The sequence below is a fragment of the Toxorhynchites rutilus genome, chromosome 3 (assembly GCF_029784135.1).
Source record: "Toxorhynchites rutilus septentrionalis strain SRP chromosome 3, ASM2978413v1, whole genome shotgun sequence".
Lineage (NCBI taxonomy): Eukaryota > Metazoa > Arthropoda > Insecta > Diptera > Culicidae > Toxorhynchites > Toxorhynchites rutilus.
The window spans coordinates 115,472,498-115,498,236 of NC_073746.1; the positions used below are offsets into that span (position 1 = coordinate 115,472,498).

A 25,739-nucleotide genomic window follows, 5' to 3' on the forward strand; every position below is an offset into this window, starting at 1 on the left:
TAAAACTTTGTCGAATACACTATATCGCTATCTTGACTCTAAACAAAATTAGGATAAGTTGTATTTTCTTCAAAAAAAAATATGAAAAAGTTGTTGTTCGAAAAACTTTTTTCCTGTAAAAGTTCATCTTCCGATGTATGGACGGCTTGTTAGAAATTTGAAGGGCTATTCACATATATATATATATATATATATATATATATATATATATATATATATATATATATATATATATATATATATATATATATATATATATATATATATATATATATATATATATATATATTAGAATGTAAGAAAAAAACCGTTTTTGGGAAAAATAAATTTTAATTTTTTAGATAACTTTTTTGTGAGCGAAATTTTTTTCCAAAAATTTTTTGGTATTTTTTTTTGCAAAAATTTAAACAACTTCCTACATTTCATCCTTTGACAAGAATTTTGTAGGTATCATAGTTTTTAAGTCATAAATTTTTGAAAAAAATTAAGAGAAAAAAATTTGGCTTTTCCAAAAAGTAGTCTAATTCTTTTTCGAATATTTCAAGTATGCAAAGTTGCTTAAATGACCCATGTCTTTACACCCACAACGTTTCACTACTATCTGAAATGCTGGTGCCAACTCCTAAGACGAGTTGGCATGAAATTCGTCAATAACGATTTTACCTAATATACGCATGAAATCCCTCAATGAATCGTTACATGCCTAATCCGCAATTTCGTAGAGTGACCCCCTATATAGAAATCGAAGTAGTCCTACGTAAAAACTAAGTGGGATGTCTTGTTTTTTAACGTATGAGGTTTTGAACATAGATTTTCTGTTGTTCAAATGTGAATAGCGTATTTCAAAAGGAAATAGTAGGTTGCCATTTCGATGTTATTCGATACTAGTTTAATTACATGATAAAATTTATTCATCAAGGCTACATAATCACAGTCTTTTATTTTTCGAAGAAACCAATGAAATGATTCATTTTAAAAGTTCATTAAAATCGTCGAAGCAATTATGTGTGTCATCACATGGAAAAGATGAGAAACCTTAAAAAACGGGTTCGAACACCTAACAGTTGCCATATCAATGGAAATTGAAACGTTGAAACATCCTTCAAAATTTGAGTAGCTCATGAACTTGTTGATTAACAAAATATTAACACTGAATCTATCAAGATAAGAACAAGAGTCAATACAGATGAATGAACAAAATATTTTTAGTACGATTTTATGTATTAGTAAAATTTTCGACGTAGGACTACGTCTTTCATTTCTGTACCGGGGCATAAGATCAAAGTTTCGTAAAAGAGAGCATTACACTTGGGGTGCAAGGTTTTGAACGTTAATAAAGGGTGTGTCACATCAAATTGCATCACGGAAAAAACGCTGAAGAAATTTAATTTTTAGGAATTATATCTTCAGCTTTCGCTTATAATCAGATAAGAGTGTATACATCACGTTGGCCATGCTTCACTGTCTATTTTTCGTAAATTTGGAAAAATGTCGTCGAACGAAAAAGAGCGTCGTGAATTAATCCTGTGCACTCATTTCGAGAATCCGGAGTTGTCACATCGGGACATCTGTAAGATGCTGGGAATCGTCCAATCCACGGTCAGCAGAGTACTAAAACGATACTTCGAGAACCTAACCATCGACCGGAAGGTGAAGAACGGTAAAAATGGATGCTCCGTCAGTGAAAAAGATCACAAGCGCGTAGTTAAGCAGTTTAGACGTGATCCGAGAAGATCGGTCCGGGATGTCGCCAATAAGCTGAATTTGTCAAGTTCATTCGTCCAGCGGACCAAGCAGCGGGAGGGGGTGCGTACATACAAGGTTCAGAAGGCTCCTAACCGTGACGAAAGGCAAAACATGGTAGGGAAGACGCGAGCCCGGAAGCTGTACACCAAAATGCTGACGAAGCCGCATTGCCTGGTAATGGACGACGAAACCTACGTCAAAGCGGACTTTCGTCAGCTGCCGGGACTGTTGTTCTTCTCCGCAGAGGACAAATTCAACGTTCCGGGGGAGATTCACAAGCAGAAACAATCCAAGTTTGCCAAAAAGTACATGGTGTGGCAAGCGATCTGCTCTTGCGGAAAGCGGAGCGCCCCCTTCGTGATGACCGGCACGGTAAACGGGCAGGTTTACCTTAAGGAGTGCCTACAGAAGCGCTTACTACCACTATTGAAGCAGCACGAGGGCCCGACCATCTTCTGGCCGGATCTCGCTTCGTGCCACTATTCAAAGGACGTGTTGGAGTGGTACGAAGCCAACGGGGTCACCTTCGTGCCAAAGGAAATGAACCCGTCAAACGCGCCGGAGCTTCGCCCAATAGAGAAATATTGGGCGATTATGAAGCAGGCCCTCCGGAAGAACCCAAAAGTTGTCAAATCGGAGGCGGAGAGAAAATGGATTTCTGTTCAAAAAAAAACTACAACCTGACGTTGTACAGAACCTTATGGACGGGGTAAAGAGGAAGGTGCGAGCATACGGGCTTGGGCTCGAAGTATGAATAAAAAGAAAATGCCAAAAGTTGTTTAATAGTTTTTATTTTACTGTCTAAAATTTTCAAAAGGATCGGTCTACTGGGCGAATTTCTACAGCGTTTTTTCCGTGATGCAATTTACCCCTTTACATTTTTGCCGGCTGAATGGAGTGGTATGATGTTTACTTCATTCGAAAGACTAAATGTCCAAGAGTTATATACTAGTTAATTATTGACCTGAAAACATGCTTTATTTAAATCACCCAAATCTGTATAAAGACTGGCGTCCGCTTGGAAGTCCATTTAGTTGTGATTGCGAAGCTATTGGAGAATGGTCTCGCTCATCCGTCTGAGCACTATGCTATTCTCTCCCAATCCCATTTCTTTTCTGCCGCCGGACTGAACGGAGGCTTTAGCGATTATTTGCGCTGGGTATTTCCGAGAAGGAATCGATTCCGGTGTTTAAGAGTTATATGCTTGCTATTTATTAGCCCAATAAACTTGTTTCAATAGCGTACAAATAGCTTTGAAAACAGACTATTGAAAACACATAAATCTGTATATAAGCGGGTGCTCGCTCGGAAATCCATTTGCTCATAATTGTGAAGCTGGTGTGGAATGTTCTCACTCACTCACCAAAGCACGATTTCCCGTATCTATTCTACTGTCGAACTGATCGGAACTGAACTGAAAAACGAACTATCGATGATAATTCGTTATACATTGCGTACAAATAGATTCATTGTCATTTAGTATAGGGTATATTCCACCATATCAAAGAGACCGCATTGTTTGATAAGAACAACAGTGTCATTGTTGAACGATCACGAAAGCTTTGAGTAGATTGGTGCGGAATCTCAAATGGGCTCTGTACATCGTTGTTATGCCGTTAGGTGTCACGAGTTTGAGGACTAAATCGCATGTAAAGGTTGTTGGTTTTATACGTTGACAAATATGTATAATTGTGGTCTTTGAGTAAATACAAAATCGTGTGTGAAGGCGATAAATGTCTAGAAGAAGGGATACGTACTGGCAATAAGGACATACATCTAGTGTATTGTTCTCACGAGAACAAGTTACTTCTACAAAGTCAACTATCGATCAATTTTAAAACCAGTAATCAATTTCAAAAGAGTTGAATTTTATGTACTTCTTCGTCACAATTGTAGTTCAACACTTATACTCATCCACTCACACATTTACAAGAAGAACGTTCAGCAAACTTTCAAACCATCCATACATTCATTGTGAATTGATTCAGATGCAACTTCAAACAAATCATTACTAAGCCAACGGTAGTCCTACGTCCACCTTGCGGTTATATCACAGATCCAACCCACCTCTAGTTTTAAAACAATCCGTTGCTTTTTTTTCAGTTCATCGACACTCAAGCTCACGTCAGAGACTATGCCGTCTATCCGCACATCTCGAGAAGGAATGTAAATGTAATACTCCCTATTAAAACCCCATAAAAAACAACACACAAAACAAATCCAACTTAAAAGTAACTCGAACACAAAATTAACCTAAACCAGAACTAATATTAGTAAAAACATAGCCCGAAAAACCGCACAAGAACAAAAACCGCACAAAGAAAAACGCACTAAAAGAGGTTTCCCTGTACTTGAAATCATTGGAGATGCATCTATTGGTATGAATGAAAACAAAACATAATGTAGCTGTGAAGCTTGAACAGATTTATGCTTCATGTATGCTTCTGTTACTAACCTGCTCTCTCTATTTCTCTCTTTCTCTCTCATTCTCTCTCTCTCTTCTTGCATTGTATAAGAAGCGTTTCCAGGGTTCTACGATGGGAATTTAAAAGATCTAAATAACGAATTCGGAATCCTTAAAAGAAAAATTCGTTCGTATTTTCTGCGCTTCGATACCTTGTTTCTAACGTTCTTACCATGCCTCACTCATCAACAACTGTCGAGTGATTTTCTATAGCTCTACTCTACGAAAAATGTAACGATTTGTTGAAAGTTTTCAAACGCATATTACTCAAAATGGTTATTGCGACATATGTTGTGTTATATATCATTAGACAGGAAATTTATCCAGATTTTTTTTTTTTGAATGAACAGCAAAAAAAAGTTTTCAACTTGACGATTTAATTAGGTATGTTTTCTTTCGATTGCACTATCCACTCGCTTCCTCCCCGACGCAACGAGCAATCTTTTGGCCTAAATTCGGGCGTTAGCTCGTAATGTGATTTGATGCGTAAAATGAATTATTCTCCATTTACCGATAATAGGCCTTACTTTTATATTATATTGTATGTTGTCCAATCAATTTGTGCTCAATACATGTTTTTATCGTGTAGGTCTCACTACTAATAATTTGTGTAATTGTGGTCCAGGATGTCATAATATCGAGTATGTTGTTTGGTTATGTGAAAATGCAATAAATTAATTTAAATGGCTGCTGATTTAGAAGATCGAAAGGGTATACCCACGTAAATCAGATTATGATAGCTTGAGTAGTCGCGATCTTACAGGGCTATAAAGTTATTACAAACAATGTTCCGGACAGCGTGGTAACGAAGGAGATAAGCTATTTTTATCCATAATATAATATATTTTTGTAGTCATAGATTAATTTGACTCAGTCTCATATTTATGTAGGTCTTAACTATTTAGACTTGTGTTTAAAAATGATACATGATGACTCTTTGTCTTCTTCTGCATGATTGAATAAACAGAAGAAAGGGTAGTAATGGCTTTAATGGTATTTTTGTGTACATTTTTGAACAGAATGCGGTACTGAATTCTACCACGTTATGTCATCTTACCCGTTTAAAGGATACAAGCACATACAGAAAACGGTTTTTCCAGGGCATTCGTTTGATGTATCAGAAGAACTCAATTTAAATGTAATTACTACACACAACCACAGTCCTATGTCAAGATCCCGTCCGTGTCCCTAGGCTCAGACCCATCAACTTCTATCTGAATATAATCAAAACGGGAATAAGCTACGCAGTTTTAAAATGAAAAGATTTGATTAAACGTCGTGGCCGCACGAAAATTTTATTGAATGATGGTATGCAATATAAATTTTGAAAAAAACTATGAATAAACAGCATCACGAGTGGCTTGTGGCATGCAATGCCAATGGACATCTAATATATAAAACAAGGCTTTTCCCACGTACGTATAACTCATCATTACAGGAGAACGGCTGATCAGATGTGCGTCGTCTATATATCGTTGAGTTTTCTTTCCAGCCAAATTAGAATGATAGAATACCTTTGAAAATATCAAATAAAGGTAAAAAAAACAACATCGACAACGTATCCGTGTTCTGCAAGAATTGGAACGATTCGATTACGATTACGAACAAATCAATTACGTAAATCGATTGAAAAGTTTATCCAACCGGAGTTTATTTCTTTAATTGGAACTAAAATGTTACGATATTGAGATTCATGTTTCGTTATTATGAAAATAATGATGGATTTTCAGATGGAATATGAATAAAGTTATGGGCGCGTAGGGTACCGTGGATTCCTTCCTGCCATATCGCTTCGCTGCCATATCAGATGATATACTAACACAAAAACTATTGAGAATGATCCTACAAGTTTATTTACAAAACATCTGTATGCATCTGTATATCTATTGTCGAACAGTATGGCTTGAGCGTGAAATAAAAGTGGGTCCCATCTCATGAAAAGGTACAAATGAAGTCCTGAACGCGTGCCGAAAACGAACGAAAAAGGATAACCCAGAAAAGGCATATTCCCAAGTACATTCTAGATCAAAATTCTAGTCGCTTGATTCGCGGTTTTATACATTCAATGTTCAAAAGTTTTTTTTTTTTTTTTTAATGATGATGATGGTCCCGCCTCCTTCCCCTACAGAGGTTTGAGCAAGACGAGTTATCTAAAAGATAATTAATTTTTTGAAATTTTTTGAAATTTTTTGAAAAAAACATTGAAATCAGTTTAGCAAACATGAAAAACGAACTGATTTTATTTACAGATATAAGTTCAAAAAATTGCAATGTCCAAAAAAGCCAATACTCAGTCATGTCCGCCACATAGCCGATACGGTCCCGACGAGGCCCTTGCAGCCAAGTGGTCCACCAGAGCACAAGTCCAACCGCCAGCCTTGTTTTAGATTGACTGTGAATACCCTCATTCAGAGAAATCGAGAAAATTTCCTTTACGAAAAATTCCTAGACCGGCACTTAAAAAAAGCTTTCAATTTAATATCCTTTATATCTGTGTCTCGCGCGCGACGCTCAAACTTTTGTAGACTACTTTTATTTTTTTAAAAACTAATACAACTATAAGAACGACAAAATAAAAATAAAAATAGTCCATCATCACCAAGATCATGACAGACATAATAGAGATCAATACAAATTTAAAAAAAGATGATTTAAAAAAAATTAAATAATCTACATAATATAATCCGTTCAAAAAAAAAAACTTCGTCAGATTAATTGAAAATATTAAAAACAAACTGCAAAAAATTGTCCACATTAAATTATCCGTTCGTATAAAACTTCGTCAGTAAAGATCTTCGTCATAAAAATAAACAAAAACTCGTTCAGCTGTTAAGAGAACACAGCTTTTACATGTGAAATACAGTGCCTCTTAAATTCTGTAAGTGTTGTTGCGCATTTAATATGTCTTGGCATCGAGTTGAACACATTTATTCCTTTGAAGAACAACGAATTTTGTGAAGCACATGACAAGAAATTAAGTGTTCTTATTTCATTCGCGTTTCTAGTGTTATAACTATGAAAGTCACTTCCTCTTTCAACTCGATCACACAAATATCTAGGCAGCAAACCGTTAATTACTTTAAAAATGAACACCATAGTTAAATAAACAATTCTTTGCTTCACAGATAACCATTGCAGAGCGTCCAACATTAAAGATGAGGAAGTGAATCTGTTACATTTTAGTATCAACCGCATTATTTTGTTTTGCAAGCGCTGTAATCACGATATTTGTGTGTCATTGGCTAAAAATAAAATGGAAGAGCAAAAGTCTAAATGAGGAGAGATGATTGATTTGTATAGCTGTATTTTGCTGCAAATAGTTAAATCGTTTTTCAATCGACATAAGATTCCATACTTCTTGGCAATTTTCTTGATGACATTGTCAATGTGAGTGTTGAACTTGAGTTTGTCATCAATAATCACGCCAAGATATTTAATGTCCCGAACTCGATCAATAGTCTCATTATCAATAACGATGGAGACGTTTTCATTTAAACGATTTCGCGAGATTACCATATATTTAGTTTTACTTATGTTCAATTTCAATTGCTTATACTTCAACCATCTATTTAAAGAATGTAAATCTCCAATCAAATGTAAAACGACCTGATCTAAATCATGAGCTGCAATGAATAACACAGTATCATCTGCAAAAAGATTGATATCACAAAATCGTAAAACTCTTCGCATGTCATTGATATACATAATAAATAAAAGGGGCCCTAATACACTTCCCTGAGGTACTCCAAGATTATTCCCTAGGGGATTCGAAATTGTATCATTAAAAATAGTCCGTTGAGTTCTGTCATTTAAATAGCTTTCGAACCATTTATATGCAGTACTCGTGAATCCAAAGCGCTTAATCGTATTCAACAACAAGGGCCTAGAAATTGTTTCGAAAGCGCGTTTTAGATCCAAAAAAACAGCAATGATATTCTCTTTGCACTCTAGTTTCTCTTTCCATTTTGCTAATACCAAGTTCCATGCGATTTCACAGGAATGACCTTCCCGATATCCCGATTGTTCTGGTATTAGCAAAGCATTGCAATTTAAATATTCCAGCAGCTGGACTTTAACGACTACTTCTAAGTCATGGATGAAGTAATTAGCTCTGAGTAATTCTTAAACGATCAGTCTCAATGAACTCCTCCATAAATCCCACGGTTACTAAATTTGAAAAAGAAAAAAAACAAATTCTTCGACAATTCGATTTCGAATTCGAATCACATTTTCACAGACAAGCCAGGTAAAAACATAATCGCTGACTGCCCGCTCTTTCTACACAGCCACACATACGCGCGTTCACGTGACATCTTTATCTGCGCGACCAATCTAAATTGAGTGATTAAAGAAACGTTTTGTTCAATTTAAAAACCTATAAAAATAACGTTCAAAATCAAATCAGACCACGGGAACGAGCCAAATATTTGTCCGTTTTCCTTTTTTTTTTCTTTTTGTTGCTTACACGTCTTTGCCCTTTTTCTCCGCTTTTCGATTGTCATTCCAAGCCTCTTGGTCGAATGTGGCTCTGGAGATCTCGTGCATCACTATCAGCTCCACGACGGGAAGCGACAAACTCGTTGAACCGCGAAATAGAATCACGTGAAGAGTTCGGAGCAATGCTGCGAAGAGGATAAGGATAACAAGAAATGAAAACAAAAAAAAACAAGCCGAAGAATCGGTTGATGGGGCGAAACGTGAAAATGCCGCGACGTCGTGCTAAATTTCATTAACTTTCTGTCTTTTGCTGTTGTTTCGATGCGGAGCATTGGTTATTTTTTCGTGGCGGCTGAATTTGGATTCGCTTCGTTTGGCAAATAATCGGACATAAATAATGCGTGGAATTTAGCATGTGAATTCTAACAATTTGTTACCCATTCCGGATGACATTTTTAATTTGTTTGTTGGCACATCTTGGTCGCTTTTGAGCATCCCTGATTGGGCTGCGAGCTTTCTTATCGAATTGATCAGTTCGATGCATCTGGTTGGGTTCGAGATGAGAGTTATAATCAAACGAAATTAATTTAATGACCGAATATTATGGTGAACCCCATAATTAGAGCAAATTCAATAATGATCACAAGCAAGCGGGAATCTGATGGAAAACATCCTTCGCTGAAGCGTTTCGAGGTGTGATAAATGGCTGATAAATTTAGCGATAGAAGCTCAACGTCAAATTTTCATTCATCGATTGAAACGATTACGTCAAAGCAGCCTCGAAAGGGTATTATTACGCTTTTAGAGCGGAATCCGTTCTACAGCTAATTCTGTATTGTGGAAATTATCTTTTTTTTATCAGTTGATTAAATTTAGTTAAATTACGATATTGATTGTTCTCTTCTCTGTATTTCTGCTTATTTTTCAGTTGAGAATCCGGTGGATCGTAAATTGTGTAGTATTTTCGTGGTGGAACAGTGCGCGTTAGACCGGTTCAAAATTTACAACATCGCACGGCTTGCCGATCTAGATCAGCCCGGTAGTCACCGACCAATGGGCATATCGGATGAGGGCAAGCTGCTAGGAGCCGAGGACATGCCCCACGAGGCTCGGCCACCCCAGGGTAGTCCACTGGAGCGAGGCAGCATCGGACCGGGGGCGTCGAGCGCATCGTCCCACCATGTGATGAGCAGTCCCGGCCGAGACCCGAACAGCCCCCTGTCGGATCAGCACAGTGACGACGGGGGCGATGACTTCACACCAAAGAGAAAGCAGCGGAGATACCGAACTACCTTCACGAGCTTTCAGCTGGAGGAACTCGAGAAGGCATTCTCGAGGACCCACTATCCGGATGTGTTCACGAGGTGAGTGCTTCTGTACTTCACGATTCCCCATAGCTCCCGGAATCATTCGCCAGCTAAATCCAATTAATCTTTAACACCTAATCGTGCCTCCGCCAATCGCTGTCCCGCAGAGCAACAATGAGAAGTTGCGCGTGGTTTACTTGCTCCACCCCAACTCCACCAATCGCGAGCCAGAACACGAACAACGCCATGGAACGAGTTCAAAATAAAGTTTAAATTGCATTAATAATCACTTAGTGGGGGAAACAGCTATTCTATCTCGCAGCCCTACAATTCCGCCACAATCGGGTATGGTTCTCCCGACCAACAACCCAAACGGACGCAGAAAATTACCTGAACACGTGATTTTCCGGTAACTAACTGGTTTTCCCTCTCTCTCTCACTCTCACACTCAGTTGAGACTTATTACTGCGAAGCGATTCAACTTTTTATAATTTCCTCTGAGCACCAACCAGAATCTGTTAGTCTGTGAGTGTGCACGCGTTTTGTTTTTACTGTAATCAACACCAGAAGGAGAGATTAAAGTAATTTAATGGTTTAGCACTTTTTCAGCGCGTTTGAAAATTAATTTCCTGTTTTCCGCGCATATCTGCGGCTGAGGGGGATTAAGTGTGCGTGTGTGTGTGTGCGCTCCGGTATTACTGCACGAACTGCGCGCGAACTACATAATGCAACAGGAATGAATGTGGTTTAGACTACTGCTAAGAGAGTTATTAAAATGATTCGGTGCGCGAGTTGTCCTTCAAATTATGCTTATATGAAAATAATCGTTCACGAATTTCTTGTCAACTCGACTGGCCGTTGGCAGCACCATCTCAGATAGCAGTGAAACGTTGTGGGTGTAAAGACATGGGTCATTTAAGCTGCTTTACATACTTGAAATATTCGAAAAATAATTACACTACTTTTTGGAAAAAGCCAAATATTTTTCTTAATTTTTTACAAAAATTTATAATCTAAAAACTATGATACCTACAAAATTCTTGTCAAAGGATGGAATGAAGGAAATTATTTAAATTTTCACAAAACATACCAACTTCTTTTTGGAAACAAAATTTCGTTGACAAAAAAAGTTATTTTGAAACTTTAAAACTTATTCTTATTTTGTTTAAAGTCAAGATAGCGATATACTGTATTCGACAAAGTTTTCGATCTTGTTAAAATATAAACTTTAATAGTATTTTTTCAAAGAAAAAAAATGAAAAAATTGTTGTTCGAACAACTTTTTCCATGTGAATGTGCCCATCGTTCGATGTATGGAAAACTTGTTGAAAATTTTAAGGGCTATTTATATCTATTTTTTTTCAGAATTTTAAAAGTATATGTTTTCGAGAAAAATGAATTATAATTTCCAAAATATTTTTTTGCAATTAATTTTTTTTCCAAAAAATTCTTTGATATTTTTAATGAAAACTTAAGTAATTTTCTACATTTCATTCTCTGACCAACTTTTTGTAGATCTTATAGTTTTTTAGTTAAGATTTTCCAAAAAAAGTTGAAAAAACTTAAAATTAAAAAAAAAACTACAAAAAAATCTATCGGACCTACAAAATTTTAATCAAATAATGGAATGTAGGAAATTATTTTGGTTTTCATCAAAATTATCGAAGAATTTTTTGGAAAAAAAAAATTATAGAAAAAAAAATATTTTGAAAATTATAATTCATTTTTCACGAAAACATATTCTTTTAAAATTCTGTAAAAAGATAGATATAAATAGCCCTTAAATTTTCCAACAAGTTTTCGATACATCGGAAGATGGGTACATTTACATTGAAAAAGTTAATCGAACAAAATTTTTTCTATTTTTTTTTTTTTGAAAAAATACTATTAATGTTTAATTCGTAACATTTCTATGTATAAATTCTCGCAATTTACATGCTCTGCTAACTTTTCGCTATTTAGAAATATGTCAAGAACATGTCAAACGTGATAATTTACACACAAAAATGTTACGAGCAAAACATTATTTTTTTCAGGAGTCTTCATACAAAAATGACTTATATTCCAAAAACTATAAAAGATAGAAAGTTGATGTCTTCGACAAAAGTTTATATTTTAACAAGATCTAAAACTTTGTCGAATACACTATATCGCTATCTTGACTTTAAACGAAATAAGGGTTAGTTGTATTTTTTTCAAAGAAAACATGAAAAAGTTGTTGTTCGGAAAACTTTTTCCCTGTAAAAGTGACCATCTTCCGATGTATGGACAACTTGTTAGGGCTATTCATATATATATATATATATATATATATATATATATATATATATATATATATATATATATATATATGGGAATATAAAAAAAAATAAATATGGGAATTTAAAATAAAATAAATATGGGAATTTAAAAAAAATAGATTTTGAGAAAAATAATTTTTTTTGTAAAAATTTAAGCAATTTCCTACATTTCATCTTTTGACATTAATTTTGTAGGTATCACATTTGTCTTTTTCCAAAAATAAGTCTAATTTTTGTTCGAATATTTCAAGTATGCAAAGTTGCTTAAACGACCCATGTCTTTACACCCACAACGTTTCACTACTATCTGAGATGGTGCTGCCAACTCCTAAGACGAGTTGGCATGAAATTTGTTCGTTGGAATGATTGTTATATTATAGCAGCTGGAACGAAAAAGTGTATCTCGATAAACTTATGTTATCTAATGTGTGATATTCAGGAAAATCAATGTTTTCATACGCAGAAACATATCGATGGGTTTCAATTTCGAGAATCAGGATATTTAGAAATAGAGATCCATTCCACTACCGGTGCTTAAACAAAATGGCTAAATTGTCAATCGCGAAATATTCTACACATAATATGGTACAATAGACGGATTTCGGGCCAACTCGTCTATGGGACTGGCATGACCCGCTCAGAACTTAAACTTTCTGAGCGTAAAGACCTTACTTAATTAAGCAATTTGGCATACTTTGTTTTCCAATAAATTATCTAGAATAACATATGGAAAGAGCCAAATATTTTTGACCATTTTTTTATAAAATTTTTCTACTCGAAAAAAGTAAGTCCTACAAAAAGTGATCTATGGAAGTGTTTTAAAAAAATTGTTGAAAAAATTATTATTAATTTGAAAAAATTATCAGAAAAAAATACTGACAAAATTGTTTGAAATCCGAAACTGAAAAAATCGATTTTAAAAACTAAAAGTCTATTTTCTCAAAATGGTAGATAAATAGTAGATGAATGGTAGATAAATATGTGCCCTACAACTTTTCCATACATTGCAACTTGTGCATATTTAAGACAAAAAAGTTTATTTAATAATAATTTTTTCAATATTTTATTGAAATTATTAAGTTTATTTTTTTTTCAGTGCAGAAAGCCAACCCAAAATTTAAAAAGAAAAATAATAATAAAAATGTTGAATGAGTATTTTAGAGGTTTTTATTACATTTTAAATCAAATGTAATAAAACTTATGACGTTTTTTGATATTAAAATCATTTTTTAGTTATCTGATCTTATACCGTATAGGGGAACCGCGGGTAATACGGACAGTGGGGGTAATATGGACAGGTGGTTGATTTGTATGGTTACATTTTGAATTTCAGATGTCTGTTAATGAGAACACCTTCTACATGTTATTCTTTAATAATTAAGCCACCCTATGTCAATGAATACTGATCAAAAGTGGAAAAGGGAAACAAAAACCCAAAATCATACATGATTCCGTGTATGGATGTAATTTTAGCTGCTTCGATATTAAGCATTTTCAGTGGTTTAATATCAACATTCAATTAGCTAATGGTTATATTTCGGTTTGTGAGTTAGCAGAGAAGTGATATCAGGTATGTTCGGAAAAGTAAATTTATTTTTGAGTGGAAAATTGAAATTATTGAAATAATTGTACTGGTGGGGTAAAACGGACAGTTGAAAGTGGGAGTGAGATGAACTGTGAAAAGTCTGTTTAATCTTTTCCTAAGGAATGCCCTGCGTCTATGAATGGAAATTAAATCGCCAAATGTGGACTGTTTAGAAGCTGGCTGGAGCCAAAAGCAAAATTGTTGAGGGTCTGTCCGTTTATACTGCTGAAAAGCACGATATCAATTCTAGATGGATTAATTCGATTTTTCCATCATTTAACGGACATTCGGGATGGGTTCAGACCTTGGTTGAATAAAATTATTCCTCTCGCGATCGATAAACCTCTACGCTTTATGTATTACAAACCGGTCCATATTACCCCCACTACATGTCAATTATACACGCATCGAAAAAAAAGTTGTACTTTTCGGTCTGCTTTATTTTAGTAAAAAACATTGAAAAACACTTTTTTGTTAAAATACTTGGTCAATTAGGTAGAAAAACAGTATATTGAAATGCAAGAAACTGTATCAAAGTTTTGGGGAATATGAGTTTCCAAAGATATAATTCGAAGTTCTTCCTAACATGTCCGTTTTACCCCCACCTCCCCTATATTGATTACCTACTCAGGTCGCCAACTTCACGTTATTTCGAAGCTTCATGTGAACGATGTGAGTGCATTATCTCGTAGTTGGGTTCCGCTAGAAGATTTCTGTATTATAAGCCAACTATTAGACTGTGAGATAACATGTTTGTTTAAAAAAATAATTCTATAAGCTTTTTGATGCTACAATTAACGTTTTTAACGATTTTAATAGTGTAGTCAAGGTGTTTTCAAAAAAGTATGGAATTTCAAGTTGGCAACACCTTTTGACTTTTGTCGCCGTTATCACTTGTGTTAAGTCAGTTTGATTTATCATCTCACCACCTGAACAATGCCTATAACGTGTGCTAATTTTTATGAGAAACCATAGTTTCTTTCGATAAACTTATAGAGATCTTCGTTAAATTTACCATGAACATAATCGTTTATCGGAGATACGTAATTTAGCAAAACTGCCGCATTTGGAGTGAAGAGAATTCTCGTACCGTTGTCGGAAGACCGTTGCATTCTGAGAAGGCACTATTGATGTGTTTTAGTCTTCAAATATGATGTCGCAAGAACGTAGAAGCTAATGGAGATTGCTATAAAGCCATGATCACTGACTTCTATGAACCATAATGTAGTGCCGTTAATGTAGAGGAGTTGTGGTTGTGGGCGGTGCAACATGCCACATCGCACATGTCACAATAGATTTATTGCAAAAGATTATCGGCGAAAGAACATATTCGCATAACGGACCCGTGAACTGATCTCCTAGAGAGCAGTTAGAGCATTTGCTTTAAAAAGTAACAAAAAAAATTATAGGAGGTTGTGTCCAAGATACCACCGCATTGTTGACGTAGAATTACGCTCTTTTTTTGTATAAGTCGCTTGTTTATAACTTTGGATATTATTCTATAATGCTGTGAAATTTTATAAATAACTGTTTAGTAGAATGGTTGGATCGCCCTGAAATGGGTTTTTTTATTGTAGAACCATTTGACGATAATTAATTGATGACCATTACCATTGCCATACATTGGTGGCCTCTAGAAATATAAACACTTCGCATCATTTTGCGCTATTCTCAAAAGAAACGTTTCTGTTAATATTACTGTCCTCGAGAAAAGTTGCATTACTTTCTCATGCTCAAGATAAGCACAACTGCCATCCTTAGTGGAAAAAGTTTTGCTGTTGGCGACCGAAACCAAATCACATACAAAATTTCAGAACGACATTTACTTTCATGGTGACTAAATAAACGAAATAATCTCTTTCTGTTAATCTCAACAACTTCGAAAAGAGTAGCATTGCTTCATTATGATCAGGGTTAGCGCAAATGCAATCCTAGTTGAAGGCAGTTTTGTGACTGGCACGCGAACCCAAATTACTTATAACATTCCAGCACGACAATCAAGATGCTTGGTATTCCCCAAATAATTTTTGGAGCACAACCTTAATGCATGCTTCGCCATAACGTCAGTCCAATGCATTGATGCAATGTCAAAGGCACCAACGAAGCCTTTATGATGACGGAAAACAAACAATGTTAACTGCTTGGAAAAAGACTGAATATTTGCCTCAGCAGAGATTCATTACTAATACCCTGTCGTAAATATTTCCTTCCCGCTATCTCCCCTCCATGTTTACATTTATCATTACGGCTGCATCACCAATGCACCTGGGAGCAGATACAAATGGGGTTTCAGCGTAGCGAAGATGGACTATTTTTACGTACGGGTTATGAAGCCCGCACGTACGCACACAAATATCCATATATCGATGGCTTGGAGCATCTAAATATACTCACACTTATCTCCGTTTTGCACTCTTCTCAACAGAAATCATTTCTGTTAATATTGCCTGTCTAGATTAGCTTAGCTGTTATCCTTGGTGAAAAGAGTCTTGTTACCGTTATGCGAAACCAAATCAATGGCAGAATTCCAGAACAATTATTTTCATGGCGAGCCGACCATAGCCTAGCTTGATGATTCCCCACACAATTGTGTAGCTCGAAACATTAATTTTGTGAGTAATTTGGTCGCGTCCCCAGCTCAGTCCGAAACGAAGACATGTGGTGGCGCAAAATAAGGAAGAACAAGCGATGTTCATTGCTTCGTATCTAGAACGATACTAAAAAAGTTTGCCTCAGCGCGATCCTCTGTTTATACTTTTGACAAATATTCCCCTTCGTTCTTCTTCTTCTTTCCCTTTGTTCACTTTAAATATTACGATTTCCCCTTCGTTGCTCTACGATAAGTTGCTCGTTTTTGACGGCATGGGTAAAAAAGCTCACAAATCATCTGAACAAATGTATGGAAAAATGGAAACGCTTATAGTTTTCATGAATTGTAATCTTTTACACACCAGGGAATTGTAAATAGCACTTCAAACAAAAAAATGGTTATTTACGTTAACTTTATTTCATAAAAACGTGACCTGTTTTCTGATTTGGCACGCTTAATGAAAGACGTAGTTCTACGTCGAAAATGAGCGTGCTTTGATTTTCTATTTTTCGATATAAAAAATTCGATACAGATATTTTCAATATAGGGAAAAATACATATGCCACACTGTTCATATATAAAGGGTGTGTCACATCAAATTGCATCACGGAAAAAACGCTGTAGAAATTCGCCCAGTAGACCGATCCTTTTGAAAATTTTAGACAGTAAAATAAAAACTATTAAACAACTTTTGGCATTTTCTTTTTATTCAGACTTCGAGCCCAAGCCCGTATGCTCGCACCTTCCTCTTTACCCCGTCCATAACGTTCTGTACAACGTCAGGTTGTAGTTTTTTTTGAGCAGAAATCCATTTTCTCTGAAGTCCGCCTCCGATTTGACAACTTTTGGGTTCTTCCAAAGGGCCTGCTTCATAATCGCCCAATATTTCTCTATTGGGCGAAGCTCCGGCGCGTTGGGCGGGTTCATTTCCTTTGGCACGAAGGTGACCCCGTTGGCTTCGTACCACTCCAACACGTCCTTTGAATAGTGGCACGAAGTGAGATCCGGCCAGAAGATGGTCGGGCCCTCGTGCTGCTTCAATAGTGGTAGTAAGCGCTTCTGTAGGCACTCCTTAAGGTAAACCTGCCCGTTTACCGTGCCGGTCATCACGAAGGGGGCGCTCCGCTTTCCGCAAGAGCAGATCGCTTGCCACACCATGTACTTTTTGGCAAACTTGGATAGTTTCTGCTTGCGAATCTCCTCCGGAACGCTGAATTTGTCCTCTGCGGAGAAGAACAACAGGCCCGGCAGCTGACGAAAGTCCGCTTTGACGTAGGTTTCGTCGTCCATTACCAGGCAATGCGGCTTCGTCAGCATTTCGGTGTACAGCTTCCGGGCTCGCGTCTTCCCCACCATGTTTTGCCTTTCGTCGCGGTTAGGAGCCTTCTGAACCTTGTATGTACGCAGGCCCCCCCGCTGCTTGGTCCGCTGGACGAATGAACTTGACAAATTCAGCTTATTGGTGATATCCCGGACCGAACTTCTCGGATCACGTCTAAACTGCTTAACTACGCGCTTGTGATCTTTTTCACTGACGGAGCATCCATTTTTGCCGTTCTTCACCTTCCGGTCGATGGTTAGGTTCTCGATGTATCGTTTTAGTACTCTGCTGACCGTGGATTGGACGATTCCCAGCATCTTACCGATGTCCCGATGTGACAACTTCGGATTCTCGAAATGAGTGCACAGGATTAATTCACGACGCTCTTTTACGTTCGACGACATTTTTCCAAATTTACGAAAAATTGACAGTGAAGCATGGCCAACGTGATCTATACACTCTTATCTGATTATAAGCGAAAGCTGAAGATATAATTCCTAAAAATTAAATTTCTACAGCGTTTTTTCCGTGATGCAATTTGATGTGACACACCCTTTAGTATAGAACCACCCTTATCGAACACGTCAATAAAGTATTTCTGGTTTAGCCTATCTTGTTATACATGCCAATCATGAAGCCGCCGAACACCAAAAATATATGAGGTACTAAATCACCTTTTTAGCTTAGGGAGTTGGTTTAGGACCCACTTCCCCTATAAATTCATACGTCAATTCAAAAATCTTCGTGACATAATAAGATGCAAACATACCAATAACTAATTAACACATAATAATCAATACTTGGTATACTCCAGCACCAGCGCATGGATCCGCATAATTCCACCATTAACATATGCTGTTGCAAGTTGAACCGCGCTCCCGTTGTTACGTGCCATTCAAATGTATATTTTTAGCCGTCCATATATGCGCGGAAAGGTGTACGAATGTAGGCAATTTTATGCTCTGATGGTAAATTTATTACCACAAAAGCGTTCGCTCGGACAAAAAATTGTGAGAGCGCTGAGTAGCCCCTCTGGATTCCGCATTTTGTCGCCCTGGAAGCAGCAAGACTACGGCGGGCGGAATGACTTTGTGGCTGACTTTTCACGTCTGCTGAACAAACCCACAGCCTACAGCCAGCGGTGTGGGCTCGATGATAGTAATTTCGAATTACTTTCCGTGCAGTGTTCCATGGGCTCGCCAAAGGGAATCGAATAAATTTCGCCAATGCTCTATCATTTAGTACCGGTCCTCTTCAAGGGGTTTCGGCGAACCGGCAGGCAAGAGGACGGGGATCAGCATTTATTTGCATTAGCAAATCGCAAATTTTAATTTGATGACGCGTGAAAACAGTCAACCGGTTGCAGGAGATGACAAAGAAATGGTTCCATAAAAGGATTAGTGAATTTTTTGAAGGGGTATAAATAATCAGCTAAACACGACAAACGACAAACTCTCCAGCAAATGATTTTAGCGGAAAATAATCATGACAAAGTTTTAGTACGCGATTCGTGCTTCGAAACACGCTTCAAGATTAATAAATTTCATCGTTTAATTTAATATTCATAATTTTATAGCTTTTGTTCCACAATCATAACCGGCGGATGGGATATTTTTTGAGGTGATCTTATAATTCCCCCTTTCGTACCAAGTTCCGATTTCTGAACGAGATCAGGCAAAAGAATATCGCATTTAATATAGTGATAATGGTATTTTCGGGGTTTGGTTCGAGGCGATACTAATTTTTTTCGGAGTCCTCTAGAGCAGCCCATCGGAGGCACCATTTTTTCCGCGACGAGACGCGATTAGTTTATTGATGGACTCACCTCATTAGGCAAATTTATAGGCTTTGAATTTATAATCAGACGCTTGGTGGTGCTTAATGGATTAAGTGTGATTTGATTTTTGATACAATCGAATATGGAAATTTTCCAACACACGGTTGAGATTTTTAATGGGTTGATGGATTGCGGAAGAAACTCGTTCTGATGGCGTTTGACACCCAAGGCAGTGTTGGGTTAGACTTTGCTGTGAAAAATTGTTTGGAAATTAATTCATTAATGTTTTTTTTTCTCTAATTTCACTTGCAGGGAGGAGCTAGCGATGAAAATTGGACTAACCGAAGCTCGGATACAGGTAGGTTCGGTTCACACTTGGTAGACATTCTTCATTATTTGTGCAGCTAGTTGCAATTCTTGTTTTCGGAGAAAATCGTTTTGTAAGTTCCGGGAATGACCGTTTTCTTCCCACTGAATTGTACCCCACCCACAAAGCGACGAAAGAAGATTGAAAAACGCAAAGCAACACAATTTCGTGAAAAAAAAGTACCCCGCCAACACGCAAACTCATTATCGGGAATGAGGGAAAACAATATCATTCGCCTTCCTGTCGGTCCATCGCTTCCATTTCGTTCTTTCAAAATAAGTGAGGGGCAGCACCAGCAGGAGACGGCATCGCTCTGCTCGCATGCACCACGGCATGTCCGTAAAGGTATAAATTAAATTAATTTGTTTTTATTAGCCATTTTCGTTCCCAATCAAAAATCCATATTTCATACACTTACTCCGGGCGGCTTAGGTCCGAACTGAACCCCCTGAGCTGGCAGGGACCGCTCGATAAACGCCCGGCTGGCGCATCCCTTCTCCTGCTCTCTGCGTTATGTGATCGATCGGCTCAATATCTACTAATTAGCCAACCCAGCCTCGGTAACGTTTCTAAGCGCTCGCACAGTCTCGACACAAAAATATGTTATTTCGAAGCGATTAACTCTTAATTTAGCACCAATTTGGATACGTAGTGAGTAGGTCTCTCAGCAGCGCAACGCCTCACTTTGGGTGTATGTGTGTGTGTGTCCACTGCACTTAGGACATACATTGGCACCTCTAGCCTATCCCCATCTGGTGGGTTGAGAAAATATAGATTTTATGAGTCTGCAATGGGTGTGAGGGTATTGTGATATGTGGATTGATTTGTTGTTTAACACAGATAGGGTAAAATGGAACCGTCGATTTGTGTGTTCGAAAAATTGTGGCCAATCAAAGCATTGGCTCACCGTTCCGGTTGGGTTTCATAAATACAGTAGAACCACGGTTATCCGCAGAATAGTCGGGCTAGGTCACCGCGCATAACCAAAACCGCGGATAACGGAATAATGGACTAAAAACGAGATGAAAACACGAGAAAAAGATATTTCAGCATGAAAACTATACTTTATCACCACAAAAATGATTAAACTATCCGTCCGTAATGTCGTATACACCAGTGGTCAGGTAATTTGAAAGTCATGAGCATAATGAAAAAAGGCCTATAGATTCACTATGGAACTCGCTCTCGCGGATAGTCGGGGTTTCACTGTATAAGAACATACACTTTCCACCAATTATTTCTCAATCAGGAATTGCATAATGTAGCATTTTTGTAGTTTTGTTAAATCGCAATACAAAAGAACTCAAAAAAAATTTATAATTGTAATTAACAAGTAACCGTTGACAACAATAAAAACCCACCCCAAAAATAATATAAAAAACACTCAAAACCTTTGAGAAGTACCTCGTTTCTACATGTTATGACAGCTAGAGCTGTGCGATATTACAACCTTTCTGTGATTCAGTTGACGCGATATGAACAAAGTGTTGTTTTCGTTGGCACATACAAGTCGACTGTTGTTGTCTGCAAAAGATTTTTCAACAAAATCAAAACGGGTGGAATGAAAATCAGTATGCAAGTCCGAAATCTTGTTGTTCAGGATCATTTGCAGCAGATTTCACAGCGGAAGATTGCAGAGAAGTTCGGAATAGGTCGAGAAGCAGTCCGTGAAAATGTTTTTCTGAAAACTCTTTCTGTAGGCAACAACAATCGACTTTGATGTGCGAACGTAAACAACACTTGTTAATATCGCGTCAGCAGAATCACTGTAAAATTGTAAATAATATCGCACAGCCCTACCTGTCATAACACGAGGAAAAGAGGGATTACTCAAAGGTTTTGAATCAAATTATATGTTTTATATTTAATGTATTTTTAGGGGTGGGGTTTTATTTTTGTCGTCGCATATTTGCATACTTTGAGGAAACATGTAAGAAAGTAAACGAAATCTAACAAAAATGGAGAACTTGTTGATTACTTCAAAGAGTAATAGTTAATATGCAATTTTATGAAATTACTATTGTAGTTTTTGATGAAATAATCTGGAAATTGGGAAAAGTTTTCGAATACGCAAGGTGAAGGTGAACATGCTGCTTTGACACATTAGTGATTTTGTTTTGGTGTCATGTAGGGTAAATGATCTTGGTTTGTCCAGTCGAAAATATGATCATGGTTTGCCCACTTTTTTGAATGCTCTAATTCAGTGCTCCTGTGTGGCCTTCACATGGTCACATGTTATAAAATACACCTTCTATTTGTGTCAATGCGCCCCTCATTCGAGCTAACTTTTAATCGATCACCAGAGGATTATTTGGCACGTATTCAGACCTTTTCTGGATTACAACACTTATAAATATTGTAAACATCATGCTTGCTCACCATTTGTATCGGATTTACATAGCTAAACCATTAAATTAACGCATTTTGATGAACTCAATTCTGATCATGAGTTGTCCAATTCAATAATGTTGTTTTGTCCACATGATTTCTATGGCAACCGCTTGGCGCGCTGCAGTTTGTTTATGGTGTGCTTCGCGCATAGCAAAAGTATGGTTTTTCTGTGTTGAATGTGTTGAGGTGAACACTCCTAAAATGCCCAAGAAAAGGCAATATTCTGAAGAAAGCCTAAATTATGAATGAATCAATATGATGACAGTAAACTCAAGCAATGATAAATGCAACATCTAATTGTGAATTCGAATGTTTTCATTCAAAAATGGAGATTTCTAAAACCGGAGAAACCATGATCATTTTTTTGGGCAAACCATGATCAGAGGTGGTCAAACCATGATCATAATTCTTCTTTAAGGAATATCGTTAAAAACATAAAAATTTGAATAATTTCAACACCTTATGGTAGTATTAGCAACTAGAGACTTGGGGCTTTTCAACAAACCCAAACTCGTATCGATTATGTGTGATTTTCATAAAGAAAAATCGATTTGCATTTACTAGTTGCGTAAAAACACCCCAAATTGGACAAACCAAGATCATTTACCCTACAGTATACAATAAAAAATGCGAAAATTTTATTTAATCATTTATGGGCAGTTTTTGCCCTTTTTTTTGCATGTTTGGCTGTCAAGTGATGTAAACAATGTAGTGGTGCAATTTACGCTACATAAGTAGAATGTACGCAAAGAAAAAAGTAGTGACCCGCTTGCTTCTCGCGAAAACCGTAAGAACAAATTGACGCGATTGTACGACACCATTTGGCTACTACTTACCCCGTGAACCATTCTCTTCTTATTGAACCAAGTCCACGGAAACCGGGTAGCAGACGACCAAGATCCGCACCCACTGTAAAAGTGGTGAAACCGGTCAAGGAGGAAGTAATGTGAAGTCCAGTAAGATCAATCCGAAGGCTGGATGAAGATGCGAAGACGTCGAAATTACTCATACATCGATTGATCGAAGATGACTCAAAAGTATCGTCCACGGCAAGGGGGAAGCACCATTTGATAACGGAACTGATCAAAGCACTGCGGCTTGAGTGCTCGAATCGCTTTCTGTCTCAGTTCAATCCGATTGATCTGGTATTCAATCCTCGAACGGTTAGAAATATTTGACCCCTAAAGATTGTTTCAGAGAATGCAAAATTTAAGTTTACCACCAAGCATCCCTCTGGAGGCTTTCCAATCATAAGAAAAAAGAAATGTGTTTTGAACCTTGAGAAAGGATTTTCGTATTTTTCTGTTCGATACACTCTATTTCATTGGCACTCATTGTACGTGTTTATAACTTGCCTTTCCTAGCTCTATTTAACATTAACACGTTGAGCCGCACCCCGTTATCAACCTTTTAATGAATGCTATGACATCATGTGATACAAGACGTTGTAAAATATTTGGCTTTTCCTCCGTGTTGGATTTTTTTTAATAGGATTCAGGGCACGGCAAAGTCATATTAAACTGAAAGTCGCCAAGGGATTATGAAACTATTACCCTCGGCATTTAATTGGAAATGTATTTTTGCTTCTTCCATCAGCTTCTGTGTCAACATAAATCAAAAATCATACGGGAGCTTTCGATGCTATCTGCTTTTACTTTGTCCGTGTTCATTTAATTATTCCGTCAAATGAACTTCACGGCATTTTGAAATGACCCCTCGGACTGTTCGTTTCTCTCTCTCATTTTCAAATTGTAGATGAGTTCCCGGTAGGTGCAAAATGGAACCATCCATTAATGGTCTAACTACTTTTTTGCATCAGAAATCAAGTTTTTGTTTCACTCTATATGGACGTTCAAATAAGATTTTATACGCGAGCAACGAAGTACATGTTGAGGTGGGGTAGTAGTCAAATTGAATGGAGAGGCAGATTTATATTCATTCGCCATCCCAATTGAAACAACCACTCACTTCAACTTAAAATGAATTGACGAACGTTAAGAGCGAAAACAACTGATGAACGAGTCATGTTCGGCAGCGAATGCATTTATTGTGAATCAATAACAATATTCTAATATTCTTTTTCATATTCCAGCATTTGTCCTGATTTTCATAGGAAATTCAATTTTGTTGACGACTCTTATTTTTTTAATGTATTTTGTTTTTGAATAAAAACATTCTTATTGGTTACTAAAAATTTGGGAGAGCGTAAAGAGTGCCAGTTGCATCTTCCACGAGATATTCCATCTGTTTCCATTTAGAGTTTCACTAGCCAAGGTGTTGTTTTTGTGTTTTGTCTCGATATTCCAAGTTGATTTTCTTTGCATGCAAGAGTCATTTTGCCGACGAATTGCGCCTGAATTACACTTGTTTCACAAAAGGACATAATGATTAAGAGGCTAAATGTTTCTCAGTGCTAGTAGCGGTATGTACATATTGTTATTTTGTTGAAACATAAGTTTGAAATCAACAATGAACCACTACAAGTAGTTTAGAAAAACAGTTAGTTTTTTTTCGGTAGACTGGAAAGACTTCTGTCGCTTTTCATCGGAATGATCAGTGACCTCAGATGTGAAAACCTGTTTTTATTTTGAGAAAAACAACAAACAGAACAAACATTCTGAAATTGTTTAATCTACATCTCAGGATCTTTTCTCAGTGCCAAAATTAAAAAAAATCATGACAAATAGGAATAAGTTAAGGCCGCTTTGGCCGGCTTTCGTGGCTTGTCAGTCACTCTGTAGACGTTTTATGTCCAAAATGTCATGAAAAAATTATTTGTTCTTTTGAAATGCCTACGGCCTCAACTAACTCGCGTAACTTCACTCTACGATCGTTCAAAACGAATCGATGCACTTGTTTTACGATTTCTGGATTCGTAGACTCTTTTGACCTTTCGGTGCGAGGTGCATCTGTTGTGTTTTTACGGCCCATATTAAATTCACTAAACCACCGATGAACCATTGTTCTCGGAGGAGCAGTAGTGGAATAACATTTCGTCAAGCACCGCATTGATGGTTCAGGAGTTCTTCCCATCAAAAACACTGTTTGATCAAAATACTTTTTCCATTTTCTATATGAATGCTCACGTAGTGACACTAAACACGTTAAGCCCCGATTTTTTCTTATTGCGCTTTCCATTCAGCCCGCATCAAGAGCGTTTGCACAATATCAGTGTCGGTCCCAGTTCCCAAAGATACTTATTGTACAAATAGAGAATAGTCAGCAATTCGACCAGAAAGTAGTCAAATTTTGTAAAACATCTGAAAACAAACCGTATATTTTTTTATTTTATTATTTTGTAACTGTTAGTCCCAGTCAGTCAGCACTTCCCTAGCAAAGAGCTCAACGTCGGTCCCTAGGGATCGACGCTGGGCTTAACGTGTTAAACAACCGTGGTTTGTGAACAAATTAACGAAATGTCATGAAACTTCACTCATAAGCTAGTGACGTATGA

At 37.0% G+C, this 25,739-nt stretch overlaps 1 protein-coding gene across 3 annotated transcripts in view; it reads left to right on the forward strand.

The window, feature by feature from the left end:
• Nucleotides 1-25,739, forward strand: part of LOC129776734 (homeobox protein aristaless) — a 292,574-nt gene that overhangs the window by 204,235 nt on the left and 62,600 nt on the right. For all 3 annotated transcript variants that reach the window (XM_055782554.1, XM_055782553.1, XM_055782555.1), the window contains 2 exons: nt 9,576-10,011; nt 19,840-19,885. In XM_055782554.1, the coding sequence (XP_055638529.1) occupies nt 9,701-10,011; nt 19,840-19,885 (357 nt within the window). In that variant the 5' untranslated portion in view covers nt 9,576-9,700. The remainder of the gene's footprint in view (nt 1-9,575; nt 10,012-19,839; nt 19,886-25,739) is intronic.